The 24,197-nt window shown below is 42.5% G+C and overlaps 2 protein-coding genes across 7 annotated transcripts; one reads left to right on the forward strand and one right to left on the reverse strand.

Annotated features, from left to right (window-relative positions):
* The first annotated feature begins 2,341 nt into the window (after positions 1-2,341).
* On the forward strand, positions 2,342-4,358 carry dnajc19 (DnaJ (Hsp40) homolog, subfamily C, member 19). 2 transcript variants are annotated; one of them, XM_063201875.1, is made up of 6 exons: positions 2,342-2,492; positions 3,096-3,147; positions 3,411-3,478; positions 3,842-3,924; positions 4,015-4,085; positions 4,181-4,358. In XM_063201875.1, the coding sequence occupies exons 1-6, from the start codon at positions 2,490-2,492 to the stop codon at positions 4,246-4,248; spliced, it is 345 nt and encodes a 114-aa protein (XP_063057945.1). In that variant the 5' UTR covers positions 2,342-2,489; the 3' UTR covers positions 4,249-4,358. The 2 variants fall into 2 exon arrangements, with proteins under 2 accessions (XP_063057945.1, XP_063057946.1); XM_063201876.1 differs by having other exon boundaries at positions 3,845-3,924.
* Positions 4,359-4,362: 4 nt separating this feature from the next.
* On the reverse strand, positions 4,363-23,585 carry fxr1 (FMR1 autosomal homolog 1). Of its 5 annotated transcripts, none has more exons than XM_063201865.1 (18): positions 23,320-23,583; positions 21,265-21,317; positions 20,954-21,047; positions 20,766-20,837; positions 20,498-20,646; positions 20,200-20,293; positions 19,874-19,990; positions 19,045-19,215; positions 18,744-18,822; positions 18,534-18,643; positions 18,437-18,454; positions 17,994-18,080; positions 15,325-15,535; positions 10,123-10,353; positions 9,413-9,619; positions 8,336-8,413; positions 7,684-7,772; positions 4,363-5,473 (listed from the first exon to the last, which is right to left on the reverse strand). In XM_063201865.1, the coding sequence occupies exons 1-18, from the start codon at positions 23,377-23,379 to the stop codon at positions 5,300-5,302; spliced, it is 2,094 nt and encodes a 697-aa protein (XP_063057935.1). In that variant the 5' UTR covers positions 23,380-23,583; the 3' UTR covers positions 4,363-5,299. The 5 variants fall into 5 exon arrangements, with proteins under 5 accessions (XP_063057935.1, XP_063057934.1, XP_063057937.1 ...); XM_063201864.1 differs by having other exon boundaries at positions 17,994-18,085; positions 18,436-18,454; positions 23,320-23,581; XM_063201867.1 differs by lacking the exon at positions 7,684-7,772 and having other exon boundaries at positions 17,994-18,085; positions 18,436-18,454; positions 23,320-23,585.
* Between the last annotated feature and the right edge of the window lie 612 nt (positions 23,586-24,197).

A 24,197-nucleotide genomic window follows, 5' to 3' on the forward strand; every position in this document is an offset into this window, starting at 1 on the left:
ACCCCAGTTAACACAAACTGTACATCAACGCCATGACAATTTGTTTGTTTATGTGCCACATGTTAAACCTAATAGGTTACTTAAATTTGTCAAGGGTAAAAATTAATCTCATATATGGAGGACATTCAGGTGAGATGCATAAGATTGGTGTCAAAGACGTTCCCTCGTGTCAATGTACCAAAAAGTTACTGCAGGTCAACCATGACCGAGAAGTTCAACAGTGACAATTCCGAAACATCTGAACACACCAACAACAGCCGAACCAAAACATCCAAAACAGCTTAACACACTACAAGTTATTATCCTCATCTTGCAAATCTGCAAATTAATAAAACATTGTATTTTTCAACACCAACTACGACCGATTTACAGCAAAACATACATCTCTGTCATTTCACCAAACTGGCATGCGGTTAACATACAATAACAAAGTACAGATTACATAGAATTAAAATTCAGATCAAGTTTGCGTAGGGAGAAAGTGAGAGGAAGAAGCAGAGGGACAGATGTTGAGAGAAGAGAGAGAGGGAGCAAGAAGAGAGAGAGGGGGAGAGAGCATAAATGCCTTTAAATGCCCCACAGACCTTAAGTCAGACAGCCCGCACTACTCTCTCAGCCAGCTAATGAAAAATAAACATTTCCATTCCCTCAAGTGCCACATTGTCATGCCTAATGATCCAATTCTGCATCATAAACAATCTAAAAAAAACTTTCATTGTATGCACTGCTCAGAAAAACATCCCAGATGGCATACCCTTTCTGCATCATCAAAAAAAACCCACACAAATAATAATCTAAACAAAAAAGTCAAATACCTTTCAGATGCCCAAAGGAAGGCAGTGTGGACAGAGAGATGGGCTGATATATTTCTTCCTCCCTTTACTTTCTCTCAGGCAGCTTCCTCTCTCAGCGGCTGAAAGCAGAATGCTTTGAGACTCTGAGGCATATTTAATTAGAAGCAAGCTGTTTGCACTATCAGTGCGAGGATCTACCTCTCCAATCTCTCGTGAGTCAATCTTTCCCCATCTCTGATTTTCTTTTATATTTATGCCGGAATATTTAATTGTAGACAAAAGGTTACTCTGGCTGCATTCACCGCACAGAGGCAGAATAATCTGCTTTAAAAGGCTTGACATTTCAGGCTTTTCAGAAAGGCTGAAAAAATTATATCCCTGCCTTTGTTAATCAATGAAGTAGAACTCTCCCGAACAAAAGAATTAAATTGCTTGGTTGGTTTAATAAAACCAACAGAAATAGCTGCTTCCTCTGGGCTTTTTGTGTGCAGGCTCACCACATGCACCGGGGACTGTAATTCCATATGATTTAGGGGCAAAACTCTAATTTCTGCACATAGTTGGCTTTCAAAATCCCAATTGAAACCCCTAGCCAGTCAGCCTAAAAGGGACAGATTCATCATTAAACCTGACTTTCACTGATGGCTATGGGGTCCACTACAATTTACAATTTCTATACTACCCTGGCGTGACAAAAACACTGTAATTATGCAAACTGAGGGCCAATAATTAGGACCTTTAACAGTGCATTGTGTTTTTGCAACAGGGTTGTCCGTTCCAAGGAAGGAGCATGTGTTCCTCTCTGTTCATCTAAATGCACAGAACAGATGCGCACGGGTGATGCATAAATGCAATTTCGTTGTGTGCAGTGTGCAGTGAACACTTGTGTGCTGTGGAGTGCTGTGTCACAATGACAATGGGAGTTGGAGTTTCCCAATAGAGCTTTCACTTTCACTTTCAAAGTCCTGTCGTCATATAGGCTATTTGTTAGCCTATATTAAGTGGAAAGCAGAAATATGTTATAAATTAATAATAACTCCAACTAGCTTATAGGCCTATAGGCTATTTGCCAAGCTTGGATACAACAATATAAAAAAAACTTGTGAAACTGAGTCACGGCTACTCACCTGCACACATCATCACCAACTCTACCAAAAAGATAATTTACCAATTGAGAGTGTGTCTATAATGAATGAAAGTCCTCTGTGGGTGGGTATAACAGAGGACAAGTAAGTTCAGACTTAGAGGATGTCATCATTAGGCTAAAAGTTACAACATGTCAGGGTAAGTTAAAAGCATTTCAATCATGTCACTAGGCCTATGTTGTAGACAACAACCCAATTATATCCATGTCTTCAGAGAAAACTTGGGAATAATAATAATAATAGGTTGATATTTACAAACAAATACACACTGGTTATCATCTTGCTATATACCTCTGAAATTACCTCATTGTCGATTGCACTGTATTTCTTATGATGACCCTCATCACGCTGCCCTCATCTAATCACAGTAATCAAAGGAGCTGATATTTACGCCAGTGTGAGTTGTTTTGCGACAGTTTCCGGTTTACGACACAACGCAAAAACTTATGATATCAAAACATGAGGCATGCTGTGACATTGCTGAGAACACTATGACATTGCCTTACGACCTGAAACTGTTTTAAATACAGGAATTTACTTCAAACGGACTATGGTAATGTATACACATTTTCTCTCTTAAACATCGGGCTTGAACTAGCCTAGTCATGCAGTAGTCGTTTTTATTTTCGATGTTCCTAAGAGTAACATCAGCTAACATGCTAAGTAACATTAGCGGGAGATTTCGTGTATTTATGTTCGTAAACGGCAATAATACAGGCCGACGCTCCTCATGTGTTACTTTTACTAAATAGCCAAGAGATCCAAGTCAGGTCTTGATAATTCCATAGTGTTGGGTAACTGAATTTACCATGCCCTGAGTACATCATAAAAGCTTACTTGACTTTAAATCGACTAGTCAGGCAACAGGGATGCTAATCGTTGTAGTGATGCAACAGTGACGAAGACGTGTAAGTTTATGTTTACAATTTAACCCTGCGGTAAAAAGGTAGGCTATTAGACCCCTATCTGAATAGACCTCTTTCCAAATCATATGCACCATCTTTCTTTTCTTGGCACACAGACCATCTACTGATCAAAAATATCTAGAGGCCTACAATAAGTTGAAATGGTCAAACGTCTGGAAGAATGGTAGCTGACATGCAGAGAGTAATATTTGCCAATACCCTAATTATTCAATGTTGTGTGATACTGACAGGCGAGTTCTATGGTGGCTGTGGGTCTAACGCTGGCTGCTGCTGGATTTGCTGGTGAGTACATCCGTGGGTGTAATTTTAGGTGAAGATGGTGGGAACATGTGTACATATCATTTTTGAGATAAGCCTAGCTTGTCCTCACCACTTCCCATAAATACTGTATAATGCAAAACTGGCATACCCGGAGAATTCGCCATCGTAATGTCCCACACCACGTTCCAAGCCACACACCTTGAGAGATGACTACAAAGTGACATTAGAGGCATCACATCACACACAATACTACGTATTATGATTCTAAATCGTTTCTGCCTTAGGTCGCTATGCCATGCAAGCCATGAAACACATGGAACCACAAGTGAAACAAGCCATGAAGAGTTTTCCAGTAAGTGTCATCAGGCCTGAGATGCTGCATATAATCTGTCCAGTGTATGCACACTTGTATGCATTGCACTCTGCTTCTTGGACTTCAGAAATCAGAAAGTGCAAGAAGCAGGGTGCAATGCACACAAGTTAGATGCTAAACTGCATTTTGTTGCCTATGTTTATACATGTGTGGTGACGGTAGAATACAATGTAATAGTATTATTTTCAAAGTAAATTAAAGTCCTTGTGCACAAGCCTTCAGTAATACAGGTGCAGCTGTAGGCAGTAAAACTTGACTGATGACTTTCTGAACATTCAGCAATTATTTTGATGTTTTGCACTGTGGCAACAACATTCAATTATGGGTCTTTCTGCCCTCCAGCAGGCCTTTGGCAGTGGGTTCTACAAGGGTGGCTTTGAGCCAAAAATGACTAAGAGGGAGGCTACCCTGGTACTAGGAGTCAGGTGAGACCGACTTTTCACAGAAAGCTATGTTAGATTAAATCCTACATGTAATAGTGGTAAATGTATGTAATAACATTCTATTTACTACAGCCCAACAGCAAACAAGACCAAGATTAGAGAAGCGCACAGAAAGCTGATGATTTTAAATCACCCTGACAGAGGTATGGTGGTTATTTTTAAAAAATATATTTTCACTTCATTTAGTTCTACCATAAGTGTTACAAGTAGCAGCTTCTGACTTTTATTTTTCTTACAGGTGGATCACCGTACATGGCTGCAAAGATTAATGAAGCAAAAGATTTACTTGATGGAAAAGCAAAATAATAAATGTGTGTAACTGGGGGGAAAACTGTTGTGATTATATGATGATCATGTGTTGAGTGTTCACATTATGGTAAATAAATAAACAAATGATTTTTTTTCTATAGACTCTTCATGAACATTGTCTGGAAGATCAAATTTTATTTAAGAACTACTTGCATACAAAACATATTGCACATCAAACAACCATAATGATCATTTAAAAAAAAATAAGGACTAACAAACGTAGTTTACATAACAGAAATCTGGAAATCGATCTTTCAGTAGTCCAAATTGCCACCTGCGTGCAAGTGCGTTCAGCCAGTTTAGTGTTGACAGAAAATAACTGCTTACTTTTTTAAATACTGTACATTTCATAATAAATAAACCGAAAAAGGCTTCTTTTGCAAAAAACAGTCACCGTCAATTACCTTCCTGTCAAAGTATGAAAAAAAATTATATTTTCAGCGGAGTGCTTTTCTTGAAGCATTTGAAATGGACAACAACAATAAACAGACCAGTTTCCAGACCAAGATTTCTAAAGGGAAAGTGTTACAATTCAGTGCAAAACTTTTTTTTTCTTTTTTCCAGACTGCATTTCCTAGTTTTGTCCACATATGAAGAAGTGGTTGCATATTAAAATGTAACAAAAAAGCAGCTAACTTCAATAAATGTTAAGATCTCTAAACTTTCCCCATTGTCATCGTCTTAATTTCCAAATATGTGTTAAAAGAACCGGCCAACTTTGACTCCCAAGGCACAACAACATCTGATCATGTATTTAACATCATTAGGCGCAACTTAGTGTGTTCGTTTATTCATTTATTTATTTCTCCTAGTTTCCTCCTCGTTCATAATCAAAACCTTCCCAACCCTTCTTTTTATGTTCCATGTTTCTTTTGTGTTCCATGGTGAAGGAACTGAAAAGTGCAGTAGAGAAATCTGGAAGTCCATATGTCTATCTTTGGCAAGCTTGTACAAGCACTATTGTAAAAATGTTACGGTTAGAGAGGAGTTGTTATTTTCAAAAAGAAAGAAAAGAAGAAGGAAACGGACAAAGACGATGACACACACTTTAGGAGATCCCGTTCATGACCGCCTGCTTCTTTCCGTTGTCCTGGTAACTGACTTTTGCTGCCCTGTCAGTGGAGGACCGCTGAGGCTTCCCGGCGTCTCCGCCTTTGTTGCTCGGGCCATTACTCGTGGTTGCTGAGGGGCTGCTGTGCTCTGCGATCGCGTCCACTTGGCCCTGGAAGGGTGAGAGAGGCAGGCTTGAAGTGGGGATGACACTGAGTGCGTTACAATATGCGGCCTTGCCTCCTCCACTTGTGCTAGTTTCCTCGCCCCGCCTCCTAGTGCCTCCGATAAAGTTTCCCAGCTGTCAGCCTAGCCTAGCTAACTTTTGACTGACTGTTTTTCATTCACCATCCCAATTGCAAATGAGAAAGAGTTTACAATTGAGCTTCTGCAAGATATTGAAATATAATGCTGTTGTCAGTGAAGTCATCATGACATATTACTTCCGGGTACGAGGAAACAAACACAAGTGGAGGAGGCAAGGCCGCATATTGTAGCGCACTCCCTGGCAATTTCACACCAATCCAAGAGTTCAGTTTCTAACTTACAGTACAATGGTCAAGATATTTCTGAGCTGAGGTAGATGCAGCCGTTGCATCATGGAACAAACAGCACAGGCAAATGCTAAATTTAGTCCTAAACTAATTTCACAATAAGCCAGGCTGACCGCAACAAGCAGACTAGATACAGTATGTAGCGCTTGCTTTAGGCAACAGTTGTTACGTTTTTAATTGGCAACCAGAACATAGGCCATGTCATTTTGTGGCTTTAAACGTTACTACTGTTTCAATGAAAGTAAGGACTGTAGTTGTAAAATTCTCTCAAAATCTATGCCTAGGCATAGTGACCACACCGTTAATGAGTGTGGTTGACCAAGGTGTTCAGTAGTCAAACTGAAAAACATTTCCCATTCAATCTGCTGATGCAGAATACCTAATCAATCTCCAAATGTTCATGACTCAATTAAAAACATTCATCAAGGAACTTGTGAAAACAAGTGAAAAGACACTAAAAAAACATTGTGTTCAGCTTTAAAGAGAGAATGTAGGCGTTGCAACTATGCTGCCCAATCCCAAATGTGATCTCTTCATGAATATTTACAAAGTAATAATCTAATATTTACTTGACTGATCAATGTACATTGTTTTGCACCTCATGTTTATTACTTGAAACTGAAAACAGAGCATGGAGAAGATCCACCCTTTTGTATGAAAATGTGGAATTTTCCCAGTCATTATGAATATACATAATCATGGAATACTGGGGGGAAATACTAATGTAAAAGATAACACTTGTGAATGGGCAGCATATATTCTGTAAGTAAACTACTAAAAAATACATACTATGCTTGTATGTGTTCTTGTTCTTTTTTAACTATTAATGTAATATTGGGAGTAAATGTTCTCCATAAACCATATTCTGATTCTTCCGTTCATCCATTCCAAGGAAGGGACTAGTGCAGCCCAATATGGAGATTCACAATGGTTGCGCTAATGAACCTTAGAGTGTTCAGACCAAAGACGGTAGAGAGAGAAGATCGCTCACTGACATAATAAGAGCGTAGTACAGCATAGCCGCAAGTGGAGTCACTTTGTTCTTCTTCTGTCAGTACTGGCGGCATGGTGAAGTGCAATGCCCCTACTGCCAGGGCTGAAGTGTAGCACAGGTCACAGGACACCATTGATTTTTGACGACTGTGATTAATTGTCCCCCGCAATTAATGCTTTAGTTAATTTGGCCACAAACGTGATTTTGCAGTCACATTTTATCCACCACTGCGTGGCACCCCACTGCCCATGCACACCGTGTCCTCAGGCTAGGCCCCCATACCAAACATCTTCTATTAGAGTGAGATACTTCAAGCCCGTGCATTTCCTGGATCCATGTGATGTCAGGTGAACGCCCCGTTAGGAGACCTTTGGAGTCTTACGGTTGACAATGAATGGAGTTCCCATTGGCATTATAGATGGCGGTAGCGCACATCTCATGCAAGCGATCACCAAATACCACAGAAACACAAGGAGGGGACAACGCCCCCTTAGGAAACCAAACTTGAGCACATTCCTTTGCATTAGGTGGGCAGAGTTCGAGTTATCTTACTCTAATAGGAGATATTTGCCCTTACTACACCATGGCCAATGCAATTTCCAGCCAGTAATCGTTCTTCTCCAATCTACTTTCTTTGGTTCAGACCACTAACATTAGTGGTTCAGGCTGATGTCATAATGCTCTGCTCCACTCTAGCCATGTTGGTGTGGGCGCTTGTGAAAGCGCAGCAGAGAAAAGTGAATGAATTTGACCTTGGTGGCACATGCAAGCACCGCTTTTTATTATTATTATTTCTGGGGATTCCCGTCTAGCTTCACCAATTGTGATATTTACCACATCCTTTTTCTTTTTCATATCTTTCGGGTTCTTCGGGTTCTGTCTGCTCTGAGATTCAGCCCGTGATATGTAATCCGCCACGGTCACTGCAAAACAGATTTGAAGTGAATGAGCATCACTAAGTTTTATTGATTATAAGTCGTCCTTAGTAGATGCGCTTGAATACCTTCAACATGCATTTTGACTGTGTACTTCCACAGCCCGAGCATTTATGTTCAGTACAAAGTTAGGGCATCTAGTTTAAACACCCTACAAGTGCATGTTAAGCACAGCAAGGCACATGCTTTTTAAACGTTATGGGGTTTGAAAGTTACATTTAAGGAGATTAGTTGAAAATAAGTGAAAAACACTTCAAGACATTTTTGTCACTCACACAACCGAAAATCAATAGTGGATCCACAGAATTTCACTTCACTTTCACAGTTCAGTTCAATTCAATTCAAAACACAATTCATGGTCACAAGTAAGCTACATCCAGGTACGGACTAATTTGTCTATTCATACTCTGAAAGAGCATTTAACTCCATGTTTCCACTCCTAGCCATGCTGGTTTGGTGAGTGAAGACTCAAACTCCGAGCAGATATTGTGCACACATACATTAACACGCATACACATATACACACACCCCATGGTGTAACCACGGGTTACCTGGCTGCCTCTCCTCAGGTGGGCGGAAGCGGCGTCGCCTGCTACGGTTGCGGCGCTGTGGCTTGGCCTCTGAGTCATCTACAAACATGTAGTTTTCAAAGTGAGAAGTCTGCACACTTAAAATCCTTTCTGTTGTCTTCTATTATTTCATGTCTGGATTACTTTTCGACTTTAACAGTCTTCATCAGATTCTGGAATCTCAAAACGATTCTGAAGTCGAAACGTAATCCAGTCATGAAATAATAAAAGACAACAAAAAGAATTTTAAGTGTGTGGACTTCTCACTTTGAAAACTACAGTTGGCCTTCGTCCTGCACCTTTTCCTGGGACGTGCACAATCCTCTCCTTCAACTCATCTACAAACATGGCCACACAACTGAGCTTATCCCGTCTGACTAGCCCACATACGCTGAGGCTCTGTTGCCGTTTTCAGGCTGGCCAGAAAGGGGTGCCAGTTCCCGCACCAGTTACGTTTGTAAGTAAAATGCCAAACAGGGAATGACTCACATTCATACCAGGTTGTGTACTGTGCCACGTGATCACGGGTGACCTAGATGAACCTCCTGATGTCTATGTTGTAGACACGCTTCCCATGGAAAAGCCAAGAACGTTTGGCTTGAACAATGAAGCGCTACATCACATTTTTGTCTGTTCCACACAAACACTTGACACACGGTACCTCACTTCTTGCACCTTGTTTTAGAAGTCATATATGACAGTCATCCATCACAGCAATAGAAATGGTTTCTCCAAGCAATACACTTGGTTGTATTATACAGTGCATTATTAGAATACTTTTGTTGGCATGGGAGTGATGAAATGGAAACTACTGTTTATAGGGTAGGTAGGGTATTGCCTTGCATCGTCTACATAAATGCTTAATGAAGTGTGTGTGTGTGCGTGTGTTGTGGTACTGATAAGTATTTTCTTCAAGGGCCTGAGAACATATGAAAGTCCAGTGACTCATTTTCACTTTGAACTGACCAGGTCCCAAAAGCAGGGGAGCAATGCTGAGGTGACGTCTCTGTCTATGTGAGGTTAGGTTAGGTGAAGTGAGGCGAGCAGATGCCAGCTTACCCAGGCCGTTCTCGCTGAGCGAGGCGTTGTCGGACTCGCTCATGCCGTCCATCAGGGTGGCGTCCTCATCGGTGCGGCGGCGGCGGGACCTGCGGCGGCGGCTTCCTGCGCTGCTGGCGTGCGAGTCGCTGGCGTCCGTGTCGGCCGTCTGGTCCGTCTCGGTGTTGTCCAGCAAGCTGTACGGGTTACCGTCAGGGTCACGAAGCACTGCAGGGATAAAGGCACTGGCTAAGAGACATGTACATCCATACATGACATTTTTGTTTTTATGTATATAGCCAACATTAAAACTGAATTGACTGCACATTTACATGCAGTACAGATGTACAGGCAAACATCCGACAATCAAAACTTGTATTTCTACAACATGTGTCAAAGGGGGTGTTGGTGCACACTATGCTAATGCACCCGTACCATATGCACCCCTCATTTCCACAGTAAACTCTTCACGGCCATAATAAAGCTCAAAAGCCGTAATCGGAGATGGACACCTGACCACACAAGGGGAATCACATCAGATTCAAGCAAATTTTAAAAAGAATGTGTCCATTGCCCATACGAGTCTTCAAAACAAAATTTGGGACATTCAAGCCATTAATGACAGGAGTTATTCACAAATCAGATGGATGGACAAACACAAACAGACACGGACATTACAGTACATGGCCAAACCCCAAGCGAGGGAGCCAGGCACACAGTGCGGTGTTTACCATTGCTCATGTGGTAGTTGGAGCCTCGCCCTCCTTCTCCTCCTCGGCCTCCTCCTCCTCGGCCTCTGCCCCAAGGGGCCCCCCTGCCGCGGCCACGCCCAGGCCTCTGGCGGCTGTCCCTCTGCTGCCTCGGGCCCCTCTCTGGCTCCTCCGCTGCCAGGGACCAGTCGCTCAGCTCGTCCTTGCGGTCCGACTCCGTCTCAGAGGCATTGGACTGGTCAGAGTTGGTGCCTACCATAGACAGATATTCATTGGGGGAAGGTCAGTAAACATGTCTGTATACAATTATAAGATTCATATTTCAATTACTTTTTTGCGTTTGTTTGCAGCAGTTTGCCTTACCGGGCGAATACACCGGCCACGCCGAGATCAAGCGACAGAGAATCGCTAGGCTGTGTAGCGAGAGCGATACGAGCGATAGAAGTGACACAGTATGTCCGTTACAAGCAGAATGCAAGCATCCCAACATTCCCATTGGTTGTGGCGGCTGTTGCCGAACCACATCATAGTTAATTTGCATAAAATTGGCAGGAGTTCAACTACAAACTTCCGTCGCTGGACTCGCTCAGGTCGCGCTTGGTCTATTCGTGCGGTTAGGCTGCCTCAATTAATACATGTAGTTAAAAAAAAAAAACACGAAACAACAAAAAAAGCTTAAATGGCTGCACCTACTCATTGGGAGTGGCTAACTATAGAGCTCTTCAGCGTTGACGTCAACTTGTATGCGGCGGTTGGCCTTCCGGTTCTATGGCGATTTTTTTACATTGCAACACGCCATAGAGATTCAGGTTTGGCAAAAATATAAGTTGCACGCCAACAACGAACATTAGCGTGTCCCCGCATCCCTTTCTCATTAGTGGAACGGATCGTATCATCATGTTGGTGTATTCACATGTTAAATCATGACGATTTTAATTCAATATTGCTAACCCCTTTCTGATCATTAAAACTTCCGAACTACATACTTTCCTTTGGTTGCCATGGGTACAACCCTCCGCACGTACATGACGTTAGATACAGGCGCCGCTTCTGTAGTCGCCAAAAGTTTCCGGGTTTAGCATATGGACGCAACATCGTATTTATGTCGAAGTTTGACACAAAATGATCAACCATGTCATATCTACAGCCTATTTTTAACACCCTCGACAGCTTGCGGGGGTTCGCTAAGCGCGTGCTTGCACTCGGAGCTTATTTGAAACTGGCCCCTACTCATTCCCAATGGGAGGCCGGAAGCCGATACGAACCAGGAAGTCCTTAAATGCTAACATGAAAGACTACAGTCTACTACATGCTTCCGCGTTACTGAAGAGCTCTATATGGCTGTTGAAGCTAGAGATGCTAAATTCTCAAGAGGCCACTAACTTTTTACATGCAACCAGGGCTCTAAATTAACACACGCCAACCCGCCAAACACGGGTGAAAATTAATTTTGGCCGGTGGAAAAAAATACCTACCCGCCCATTTGGCTAGTAGCGCCCGAGTAGCCTACAGTAAATTGTGAACGGTAAACGGCTGCTTGTATGACAACGATACGGCGAGATTTCCTACATTACCCATAAACACTCCCGTCATGACCCCACCCCACCGTGAGCTTTCCGAAGCAGCAGCCACTCCGTCCTGCTGTTGCGCGCGCCAGGACAGAAAGCATTTCAGAGCTCTTGTGCGCTCACACTATTTTGACAGTCAACTCTCCCCTGCTCCTGTCGCTTTCGCTCCGCCACTTTTAACGTCACTATTAGGCCTACTGTTACTATTAGCATTCGCCGACACCGACACACCTTGCTCTAACAGCCTGCCTGTTTAAGCTGCGAGGACCTGACCAAAGAGTTTCAATAACAGGAGTGTTGTGGAACGAAATAGCGACCAAGGGCAGAGGAGGAGAACGGGCTGTCAGAGTAGTGTGAGCGTAGCTGTCAGTTGTCTTCTGAAATGTTTTAAGTCCTGGCGCAACTAAGTTGGAAAGCCCACACCATTGGAAAGAAGGGCAGACCTTATGCCCGTGCGAGTAGGCTAGGCTACGTGCGCTACGCACGCTATGGAAGTAACAAAGGAAGCGAACATTTCCGTGATATTATTTGCTTTTAGTTAAACATTGCGTAGGCTTCTTGTTATTTTGTTGCGCATGGTAGAGAAGAGCTCCTGGAGGAAATAATGGTGCCTATAGCATCATACTGTAGGCCACATAAACACACAAGAGGGACACACGACATCATATCCATTATTGCACAACGTGTGTGTGTGTGTGTGTGTGTGTGTGTGTGTTGACCTCTCCTCCTCTTCTTTTCCTCTCATCTCTTCTCCCTCCTTGGAGTGTGAGGTTTTGTAGTGTTTGGCTGTGTGTTTGGTTTAAAGGTCTGTTGTGTGTGTGTGTGGCTGGTGATTCATTGTTTTCAGAGGTAAAAATAAAGCAGAAGTTTAAAAAGTATATATAATATGCTTATTATAGACCTAGTATGTAGGCCTATACAGTAGTGTTTATGTGTTGTGGAAATTTGAATAAAATAACCATAGCCTAATAATAGTAATAATTAAAAAAACACAACTAGCCTAACGCATGGCGTATTTTGGCAAGATTAAAAAAATGGCTAGTTGAACTTCTGTTTGGCTGGTAAGAAAAAATGTCTAGTAGCCAAATTGGCTGGTGGTGGAAAAAGTTAATTTAGAGCCCTGCATGCAACCCTTTAGTTTATTATTTAAAGAGGAAGGACAACACGTAGGTTACCTACATCACTACATGTTTTATCTAATGCCAGTCCAAGAATGCAACATGCAATTACCCTTTTCTTAATATGGGGAAGTGGCAGTCTACCACGTTCAAAGTAGCCTCTGTGCATTTCAAAAGAGGACCGTGTGTACCAATATGAAAAGCACGGAAGAACCTAGGTTTCATTTCTTTGTTAATTGCCCTCAGAGGTTTCACTTTCATTTCTGTCATTCCACCGTGTCCTTTGTACATCAGTTACGTTTCAACATGTTTTAACTTTACGAGACACACACCCAGAGACACCACCCAATCGAACATGATATGGACTTCTCAGCATGCAATCCAACGCATGCGTTATAAATTCTGGCATATGCACACATCAGATCCGATCATGTTTAATGCTCCGGGTCTTCCAGGGCATATCAATCAAGAAGCAGAATCACAGCATAAAATACAGAAAATAATTCCATATTTGAAAAACTGTAACTTGATGCCTTAACCAACTATCAACTAGTAGTACAGATAAAACATAGCTTTCCCATGCCAGACTATCAGACACCTTCCATGAAAACCCCTTTTTATGCCCTCCTATCAGGGCTGTAGTGGAGGGTAAACGCACGTAAACGCCGTTTACGCACCTCTGGAATTTAGGAAATAGCGTTTACCCACCTCTAAATAGCGTTAACCCACCTCTAAATTGCGTTTACGCAGCTCTTAATGGCAATTACGCACGTCAAAGTTCCCTGCGCCTTGTGATCTGCCGTTGGAATAATCCAAAATAAATTTAGTGTCATTTAGTGTCAAAATATTGTTAAACATAGGCCTACTTAACGCTTTAGTAGGAATCATTTTCATCTGCTCTGTATCCCAGGGAATAATATGTAAACACATAGGCCTACACGTTGTGTAGTTGCCTGCCTGCATAGTTAATCATAGTTAATCGTCATGGATAGGGTGACCAGACGTCCTCTTTTTCCCTACTTTTGAGACCTAAAAAAATGTGCGGGGGGAATTTCAGAAATGTCCGGGATTTTGTTGGACTGCCTGAAATATAGACCTAATTCATCTGCATTATAATGTTCATTCCGTTCCATTTGACTCCACTGCAGGTTTCTCTCTACCGTTCGCAAATTAGTCACGCCCTTCTCATCAAATCTAGCCACTTCGCACCGTGTGTCCAAAAGAAGTAGGGGACAAGCCAGTGCGCCCCATGTTTACAAGCGAAAGCGCATCTGTCCGCCAGTTCTACGGACGGCAATGCCGATAGAAACGCAAATGCACGTTCGCGCGGTGGAGTTGAAAAACAAAAAAAATCCCGCGTGTGAAGCCAGGTATGAAAGTAACCTAACACAGGAGTAAGCCTAGTAACACCACAAAATCCATCATTTAGGGAGGTACACGTTTTGTTATACCTTGTCACAGGATTCTTTCATGATCTGGCATTTCCAAGTTATTTGCAAAAGCAAGTTCTCAGAGCTAGAAGGACTCATTCCTGAGTTAAGAAATTAAGCTTCTTCTTAATCAGCTTCTTCTTTTGTCCATTGCCTTTGCAGTTATTGATAACGCTGTATGGGTTAGCTTATTAATGGTAGGTAAAACTCCAGTTCCTCTCTTAATGGCTGCAGTGCCTATTGCTAATCTCTGAGCATGCCACTACAAGTAGCCTAGCTAAGTAGGCCTAATGGATGACAGTGGAGGGGTAAATTGTGAGCTGTCTTATAAACATATAAGCCTAAAATGTAGCCTAATATCCTAATATCCTTATCAATTCAGTTGAAAACCACAAATGTTGTGTTTTTTATCATTAATTTTCAATGTTATTTAGCCTAATGCCATTCATCTTTGTGGGGAATGGCTGAGATGGGCCTACATGATGGTGAATCTATTTTTAAAAACCTAATGCAGAAATTGGAATACGCCTATGAAATTGAGCTGCATTGTTATGCTGTTGATCTACTCCAATAGGCTATAGGTGTTAGGCCTACTATCTAGGATTGCAACAAAGGCACACTCTGCATCATATGATCACACAAATTATGTGATAGGCCTAATAGGCCTAGCTGAAGAGATTTTAAATGTCATTTATAGTAGACAAATGAATGTGCATGCCAAAAAGTTCTAGTGGCTTTTAAACAAATTACCATTTTGGATGCATTGATACCGATACTTTATAGGCCTACTATCGTGCCTGGCCTCATACCCATTATCATACCTGTAGATACACAGATACACCGATGACACCCCCCCCCACCCCCCAAAAAAAACCGCGTTGCGTTACGTTGCGTCGCGTCACGGTCTGTCTGATCAAAAAAATCATAGTTTACCCACCTCTAATTTGACCACTACAGCCCTGCCTCCTATGCATACGAAGCAAAAACAAAACCGGCTAGATGAGAACATGAACCGCAACACACCATCTCCTCTACTGTAAGTCGTTATGGATAAAAGCATCTGCAAATTGTAATGTAATGCAATGCAATGTAATGCAAGAGTGGTACCATAGCCAGAGGTGTAGTTGGGGCCCCTGCGCCCGCGGCCCCTGCCGGAGTAGGAGCGGCTGTTGTGCAGGGGCATGTTGCCCACGCTGTCGTCCGTGGTGTAGCCCTTCTCCTTGTCTCCAGGGCGACCGGGCTGAGGCCGGTAGCCCATGCCAATCTGCCGGAGCTGCTCGTCAATCTGCAGACGCTCCAGACGCAGCTGTTCCACCTCCTGCCAGGACACACACACACACACGATGAGGCACAGGCTACAGCTCTATATTCACAAAGCCAATCAATGCCCTTGTTCTATGCTGTTCAGATTCATGATGTGACCTGGTATCAAGTCTTGAGATGCAGATCGAGATTTTGCCACACTTCCTGAATTTGATAATTACCGTATTTTCGGGACCAAAAGGCGCACTGGGTCAAAAGACGCACCATCAGTGACCGTGAATTTTTTCACACACAAGACGCACGGGGTTATAAGGCGCACTTTTTAAAGCATGTTTTTCCAATGAAAATAAACGTTTCAAGCCATGTACTATGCATAGAGTAATAGATTCATATAAAACACCGAAAGGGCCTGGCTTCCTCCGCTGCTGCGTCTCTCCCCCTCCCTCCCACACAGCGTCACTCCCTCCCTCCATTATGCATTCCTATTTATATTACCGGTAACCTATTATTAATGAAATGAAACATGTGTCAAATATGTCAAACTTTATTCTTCTCATGTTTTTCATTTTACACTTCGGATAGTTCAAAAATGCAAATAATAATCACTCACGTTTTCAAGGATCCACTGCCATAAGGCAACAACTGTAAATCCATTAGATTCCATTTACCGGTAATTTCATAAATCCATTTGACTCCCTCAAACAGCGGGGATGGAACAGCACGTGAAAGAACAGTCAAATGAAGAACAGTTCTCCTGCAAGTAATGAACGTAGGCTTAGAATTTTACGCACTTCGAGATAAAAAGTTCATTCCTCCTCCATAAATCCCTGAAACTCTTCATCCTCGGTGTCCGAGTTAAAAAGCTGGGCAAGTTCGGCAATGAGCATGGCCCGCTCGCCCTCGTCGTCCCCATCCGAGTCAGTGTCATTTTGCTGTGCATTGATGATTCCTGCCTTGGCGAAAGCTCGGACAACGCAGGTGACTGGTACCTTTGCCCAGGCATCCACGATCCACTCGCAGATGGTGGCGTAACTCGCCCGTCGCTGCCTCCCTGTCTTGGTGAAAGTGTGTTCGCCTTCGGTCATCCAGAGTTCCCACGCCGCTCGCAATTTGGCTTTGAACGACCTGTTCACACCAATGTCTAAAGGTTGGAGCTCTTTGGTCAACCCACCCGGAATCACGGCAAGCACCGAATTGGTTTGCTTCACTTGGGTTTTCACAGCATCAGTGAGATGAGCCCGCATGGAGTCGAAAATCAACATTGATGGAATTTGATGGAAAAAAACACCCGGTCTCTTGACATAGACTTCTCTGAGCCACTCACTCATTTTCTCCTCATCCATCCAGCCTTTGGGGTTAGCTTTGATGATGACACCGGGCGGAAACTTTTCTTTTGGCAAAGTCTTTCTTTTGAAAATCACCATTGGAGGTAGTTTCTGACCGTTAGCCTGAACACCCAGGACAACCGTGAATGATGCCTTCTCGTTCCCTGTCGTTCGTACCGACACTGTGCTGGTTCCAGTTCTCTTGACAGTCCGGTTCACAGGAATGTCAAAGGTGAGTGGGACCTCGTCCATGTTTATCACGTTCTCTGGCGGGATACTCTTCTCAGCGATCGTGTCCTTGCAGTAGCTGCGGAAAATGGTTAGCTTCTCCTCATAATCTTTCGGCAGCTGCTGCGAGACCGTCGTTCGAGTACGGATGGAGAGATTGTGCCTTCTCATGAAGCGAAAGCACCAAGAAGGGCCCCCTCGAAAGTCGTTGATCTCCATGTCCTGCGCCATCGTTATTGCCTTGAGTCGGATTGTTATTGTAGAGACGCTTCTACACGCCGCTCTCTGCTCCATAACCCACTGCTCTAGCTTGTCCTCCAACTGTGGCCATCTTGCCTTGTTCCCTCTGAAACTTTTTTGAGTTTTTCTAACTTGACGCAGTTCATTCTCTTGTTTTCTCCATTTCCGGACCATTGATTCATTTATGTTGTACTCTCTCCCAGCAGCTCTATTCCCGTGTTCTAATGCGAAACCGATAACCATAAGCTTAAAGCCAGCTTCGTAGGAGTGCCTCTTAGCAGGTGCCATTGTGTACAGTAACAGGTGGAATTGTGTACAGTAAGAGCTACTGTACAGCTACTGTATCCCGCGCAAAGCTCCCGACTATGGTGGCCTGTAATGGCCATTCATATTTCGATAACACGCGGTTACTTTTTTCCGAAGTCGTTCTAAAATAACGACAGTTTCATTAGCAGCGGCCGTCTTTTTTTTTTTTTTTAAATAAAAACACACATAGGACGCACTGGGTTATAAGACGCTCTGTACATTTTTGACAATATTTTAGTATTTTAAGTGCGTCTTATGGTCCGAAAAATACGGTACATTAAGCAAATTGTTGAGATACAAGAATTATTTTTGTTCTCTACCAGGAGGAAATGTGGGGTCATTCTCACAAATCTGTTGATACAGGTACATTTTAAGGAGTGGCAATGCTAATGGTCTGGTTGCAGTAGGACTTACATTAAGGTAGGCGATGTGGTACTCCAGCAGGACCTGAGCATTGCCAATGTTCTCCTTCGTGCCGACAAACGTAAACGGGACCATTCCCTGCGCCAGGAAGTACAAATGCAAAGGCTGCATTAAATTACAAGTTCAAGAACAAATGTTGAAGAGATGTGAAAAATTGAAGGTCTAGTTCCTAGAAATAAAATGAGGCAATGTCAACTCTGTGTAGTATGTAAACCTCTGCGATATCTTTGAGTGCCATTTCCTTCAGACAAAAATAAGTTTGAATCACTTGGCAAAATGGACAAAATAACTACTCTAGTCCTTTTTAACTTTGCATTTTAACTAATCTAACACATTTAACAGATCTAACACATTTAACATGATCTAACACATCTAAAATCTGACATATTTCTAAACAGAATTATGGAAAACTGAGTGTCATTGGGCATAATTACCTGGTGATGCGAGTGAAGCTTTGAAAAGAAAATATATAGTTTAGTCAGTGTGACAAAAAAATGGTCAAAATTTTCCACAAAGTAAACGAAGGCTTACCTCTTGCCGGGGCAGCTTATTGTCATTGTCTCCTTCAATGCGCACCCTCACAACCCCTGACTTGTCCACAATCTCCTGGATGACTTTTCCATTTTTACCGATTACTTTGCCTATATCGGACACGAGATGTATTTTAGAAGTCAGGCTATGTTAAGTTCCAATATCACAACTTTTCATCTGCCCATATACATTTTGGGGCATTTCACTTACCAACAAGATTCCTGGGAATCTGCACAGAGTCTTCGATAAACTCCAAATAGCTCCTTGCCTTTTTCACCGCTTCTCCACTCTAGAATGAACACAGATATATCAGGTAATTGCCCCAAAAAAATGTGCCGCATACTACGTTTGCCCTAGAAAGACTTATTATAAGACCAATAAGAGCCATTGGTGCAAGTTTATTTATCGGTAACATTAAAAAAAATGCTTCTCTTATCCAAAGGAACTTGGAAAGGAGGACACATCACTTGTTATGTAACCGGAACAGCTTAAGTTCTAGAATGCCACAAACCTCTCCGTAGATCCGGAAGGTTCCAGTCTGTTCATCCAGCTCGATGGCGGTGATGCCAGGGACCTTCCTGGCCTGCTGGATGTTGCTGCCATGGCTACCAATAGCCAGGCCCATCAGGTCTTCGCGCACCGTGAACTCTTCCTGGAAGGCAGAAGCCAGCTGCTTTGTGCTCTGGAAGAGAACGAGCGGCACCAACTTTCAGCGGGAATTGTACTCTAATTATAGTCAAGACACAGGTTTGGAAATAGGCCGAGGTTACCTTCAATACGCCTTGGCTGTGGCATAAGAAAGAAAAACCCAGCCAGCAGAAATCTAAGGAAAAACTTATTTAATAACACAAATGACTGACACAAATTATAGTATTAATCACATTGGATGAATAGCTTTTCTGTTTGACTGCTGTACTAAGCATCGTCTTTCAAGTGCTGACAGTCCCTACACATCCACCCCTTGCTGTGCAAAATAAGCTACCGCTACCACCACCACCACCATCATCATCATGGTCACCATCACCGTTACCACAGCGTTTCCTGCAGAGCATCTGTTAGTAAAGGTGGGTGGGGGGTTGGCCAGTATCAGAAACAAGGGATTACGACGACTGGAAAGGCCATGTTGTGCTGTTTCATATGAACCCTCCCATCGATAAAAACAAACAAACAAACAAAAAAAAAATGCAATTTTTGTAAAGCAACTTGAAAAATTACATTCATAATATAAAATCTGCATCTTTTCAGAGGGACCTATTCAAGGTGGTATGTGTTTGTTGTCGAGGTGTCCACCGTAACTATAAATATAGCACCAACACAGTCACCTTGTCGGCCTTGCTCACCTCTAGATGTTTTGTGGCTTCCTCATTCCTAGACATCAGCATGAGCTTGGTGCGGATGCTCCTCAGGTGCATGTCACTGAGCAGGGGAACACGCTTGACTGTGGACTCATTCTTGGACTAGAGGAGGAGAGGAGAGTGGAGAGGAGTGGGATGAAGAAAAAACAAACGTTTTAATACGCCTATATGATAAAATGTGTGATGTTTGACTGCAAACTTATTCTTGGACTACAGGAGAGGAGAGTGGAGTTGAGGAAAAACATCAATATGAATACGCCCATGTTGACAAAATGTCTGATGTTCCTGTGTGGAAAGACAACGGAACTCACCAAAACGATCAGCTGGCCTTTTTCTGGGCAGTAAAATATCCGGCTAGCTCCCACTGCCTTTTTGAAGTCCTTGTGCGCCTGCTCACTTTCACACCTACACAGAAAAAAGCAGCTCATACTAAAGCACAATCTGGACAGGGTACTGCTGTGAAATGTTATGACTCGCAGTCAGTCAGTTGTGCCAATAATAACTGGGAACATTAACAGTGCTGCGGACATTCATCCTTTACTTCAAGACTCGCAGTCATTCCATGGACATAAAAACAAATTTCCATCAGAGAGCGATGGATGCACGTACGCTGATTTGAGGTCATCAGGGATCGGAACAGTGCACCTGAAGAAGCTGTTTTTTGTCACAGGCTTGTTCTGGTTCACAGGCCTGAGGCGCTCAAACGTGACTATTTCGTTGTAGGTGGCGTCACAGGCCGCATACTCAATCACGTAAAACTGCAACAGAATAACAGGCATATGTGATGGTCAGAAACAGCCTACCCTCTCTAGGCGGAAACAAGACAGAAGTGTGTCAAAAGTGAGTAGCACTTGGCAACGGTCGTCAAGATACTCACATCTCCTTTTGTCATCCGAACTTTAGCTAGCCACCAGCCACAAGGTTCCTGGTCATTCGCTCGGGAGAATATCTGAGCAATAGAAGAACAGCAATGTTTTTAAACTAGCGCACGTCAAGTGGTCATTTTCATCCACACGTTACAGTAGCTCTGGGTACAGTACCGAGCGAAAAATCAAAGCTGCTTACCTCCACTTCATCCCCCTCACCAATATCCTTCTTGGCATCCGGGGGAGGAGGCAACCGAACATCACTGAAGGGAAACTGTCTCTCTGGTTGCCAGCTATGCAATTAACAAATAAACAAATTATTATGTTGGGTAGTTTCCTCAAAACTAGTTTGGCATCAAAAAAGGTGCCATTTGAACCTTTATGTGAGCTTCATTGTTGTAAAATATTCTGTGAGGTCGGTCAAACAAATTGATGAATGGCTTGGAAAATTCCAGCAATCATCTAACTTCCTGTGGCTGACAGGTTTCACATTTCTTACAGAGTACTTACTTATTTTCAAAGGAAATTGAGAGTGAATCTTCATGGACATCTTTGACATAGCCCTAGGAAAGAAAAAATAGGAGTCTTTCAGTTCAAATCTTCATGTTACAAAAATGAAAGTACTTATATTTGCTGTCCTAAAATAATACAGCAAAGCAGGTAAGGAGCAGGGCTTCTTGTGGGACAATGCTGGAACAGCAGCATGTGTCACTTGGTGAATATCAGCTTTCAAGTACATGCTTTGCTAAGCAACCAAGTTTGGTGTGGGGCTGAAACCCACCCAATGGGACTGTAAAATGAACAGGTGCAGTTGCCATAAACTTCTGTCTCAGACAGTGCGAGTATGTCTATCCTTAGAGACAAGACCTTGCCAGTTTCTAAACATATCCTTAACAACGGCAGCCATGTGCAACACAAGGATAGTAAACCAGTTTTCCTGTTTAACTAATTTCACTTTGTGTGAGAGTTCTGCAGACTGTGGTCCACGAAAAAGAAGTGGGCAGCATTTGAAAACTGACCTTACCGCTAAGTGCTTCTACAGTGAGTGCATAAGCTATCTCTAAAACTGGTATTCAAAAATAGACCTGGCGTCCAAAGTATCTGCTGAACCTGATGACAGCTTAAGACTGAACGGGAACAGCTGACGGGTAGCTGCAGGCGCCCAGACCAATCAAGCATGTACATGGACTCATTTTCAGATGACCATGTGATAGCATAACTCTACCTGACATTTTCCCCACAAAGACACCATGCATATCAACACCATGCCACAGTCTAGGCGTCAAGTGAAAAGAATGTGGTAATGCAGGTACACCTAATGGTCTTCTGCTATATCTAAATGCACACTGAAGGGGTTGAAGGTTTCACGCCGTAAAAGACACCGTACTATTTATATGTCTTTCTGCTCAGCCTATATGGCTACTTGAATACATTCAAGTTACCAACGATAATATTTCCTCAATGGAAAAAAAGGATTGAAATTTTACAATGGAGTCCAGCAACCCACGAGCCTCAACTATACTGTTTGGAACAGGATGTTAACTTCCAAACAAGTGAATATGGCATGGAGGCCGCCTTAGATGGAAAGACAACAGCTTAGATAAGATTCGAAGTTATATTCATTTAATGACTTAGCACTTTGAAATAAGCATTTCTAGAATTCATTTCCAGATCAACAGTTAAGAATGATTGACTAGAAGGAAGTGGTCAAAGGGCTAATCCGGTAACCTACGAATACAGTTCTAAACTGCAGCAGTTCAAACCGAGGAAAGACTGAGGACTGAGACCATTTATTTTCGTCACATTCACTCGTCTTTTCTAACAATTTAACAAAATTGACTCTGCTCCGCAGTCCTCGACCGATGTAACATCGCAATAATCATGTTGTTACAGAGCTTTGCAGGGCAAGTCAAGTGGCTAGCTTCATGCTAGCTGTATTCCGCTGGACATCATTGAAGTGCGCAGACAAATTTTCCCAAACAATACGTTTCCGGTACAGTCATTGTGGCCCAATGAGTCATAAAAGAGGTGCCTAGTAAGAAATATAACAATAATCCAGCCAGCATTTAATGTCAGACAAGGCACGAGACCAGCAAAGCCCATGACAGCCGAGGTTCCTCGTTATCAGAGAAGCTAAATGATGCTGCGTGGTAAGCACGAAATAACACGGTCAGCTACACAGTTCGCTAGCAAGACTGCTATGTGGCCAAGTAAACTGGCGGCCGCATTGTTTAGTTTTCTTTGCCGACTGTATTTATCCTTCGATTCAAGCTTCCGCTCGAAGCGTTTTCACAATGACATTTTCAGCTGTCAAACAGCTCGCTTGTGGAGCTGTACATTCTCACTCCACAATGACAGCAGCCAATGTAGCCAGCACATGCTAATGTAGTTTTGTAATCTATCTGTCTGAAGTGTTAGCTGTCTAGCTAGCTAACTGTTGGGTCACATTTTTATCGTAGGAATACCGTTTCATTGCATTATTTCACGACGGTTAGATAGTCGTAGCTTCTAAACTCTATGTCAACCAAGAGAATGCTCTTAAATCAGTCAAATATCAATATTTACCTTGTAAAAAGCTCCGTTGGAGCCTCGGACCTCCACCGTCAGTTCCTCCATGTTGACCATGCAAAGCACTCTGGGAAAGAGATTTTAGAAATGCTCTCACTTTCTGAAAACAGAAACTGAGAAGTAAAGTCTTGTCGAGGTTAGACTTCTAAGCAAAAGTTGACACAATACAACACAATATGCAAATGCAAACAGTTATAAAGTTGAAGACGTTGTGGACACAAGTGCATTAATTTCCGCTCTTTTTGAAATAACACGTGGGGAATACATGACACAACAACTGTCAACATGGGGAGAATGCACGTGGCCTGCAACTTAATGCAAAGGGTGAACTTGTTTACACTCTCTCCACCATAAAGATAATGCATGCGACTGTGTCCATGTAATTTATCAAAAGCAATACAAATTGGGTCCCTCCCAGTAGTGGAGAGAATCAAGTGGTGAGGAGAAAAAAAATGGCCTACCTGAAATTCATAAACTCAAAGTTGCAAGTTGGGTCCTATATCACATAGGCTTTATGCAGCCATATTTGCGTATAAGTATCCTAGGTATCTTTGTGCTTCAGGGATATTCTGAACAAATCAAGTTACTATTATTGATTTACTTTCTTCCAGATATAAAGTGTTTAAGTTGTGAATAAAATGATGGCTTGATTGAAAAAAAGCTGGTACTCATGATCCTAAATTGATAGACTCAAAGTTGCAAGTTGGGTCCTAAATATCACATAGGTTTATGCAGCTATATTTGTTTATATGTATCCTAAGTATATGTGTGCTTCAGGGATATTCTGAACAAATCAAGTTAAGTGATAACCCAGGCTTTATTTACAATAAATTGTAACAATAAATTATGTTTAATTGCAACTTGGAGGGCATTTC

Source organism: Engraulis encrasicolus, chromosome 6, assembly GCF_034702125.1.
Source record: "Engraulis encrasicolus isolate BLACKSEA-1 chromosome 6, IST_EnEncr_1.0, whole genome shotgun sequence".
Lineage (NCBI taxonomy): Eukaryota > Metazoa > Chordata > Actinopteri > Clupeiformes > Engraulidae > Engraulis > Engraulis encrasicolus.

Excerpts from the sequence above, each read along its gene's own strand:
- dnajc19 (XM_063201875.1), top strand. Across the intron at positions 3,148-3,410 it reads GGCTGCTGCTGGATTTGCTG|GTCGCTATGCCATGCAAGCC; the intron begins GTGAGTACATCC and ends TTTCTGCCTTAG. Across the intron at positions 4,086-4,180 it reads TTTAAATCACCCTGACAGAG|GTGGATCACCGTACATGGCT; the intron begins GTATGGTGGTTA and ends TTTTTCTTACAG.
- fxr1 (XM_063201864.1), bottom strand. The coding sequence starts at position 23,379 with ATGGTCAACATGGAGGAACTGACGGTGGAGGTCCGAGGCTCCAACGGA. Across the intron at positions 21,048-21,264 it reads TCAATTTCCTTTGAAAATAA|CTGGCAACCAGAGAGACAGT; the intron begins GTAAGTACTCTG and ends TTAATTGCATAG. Across the intron at positions 20,838-20,953 it reads GTGAGGGGGATGAAGTGGAG|ATATTCTCCCGAGCGAATGA; the intron begins GTAAGCAGCTTT and ends TCTATTGCTCAG.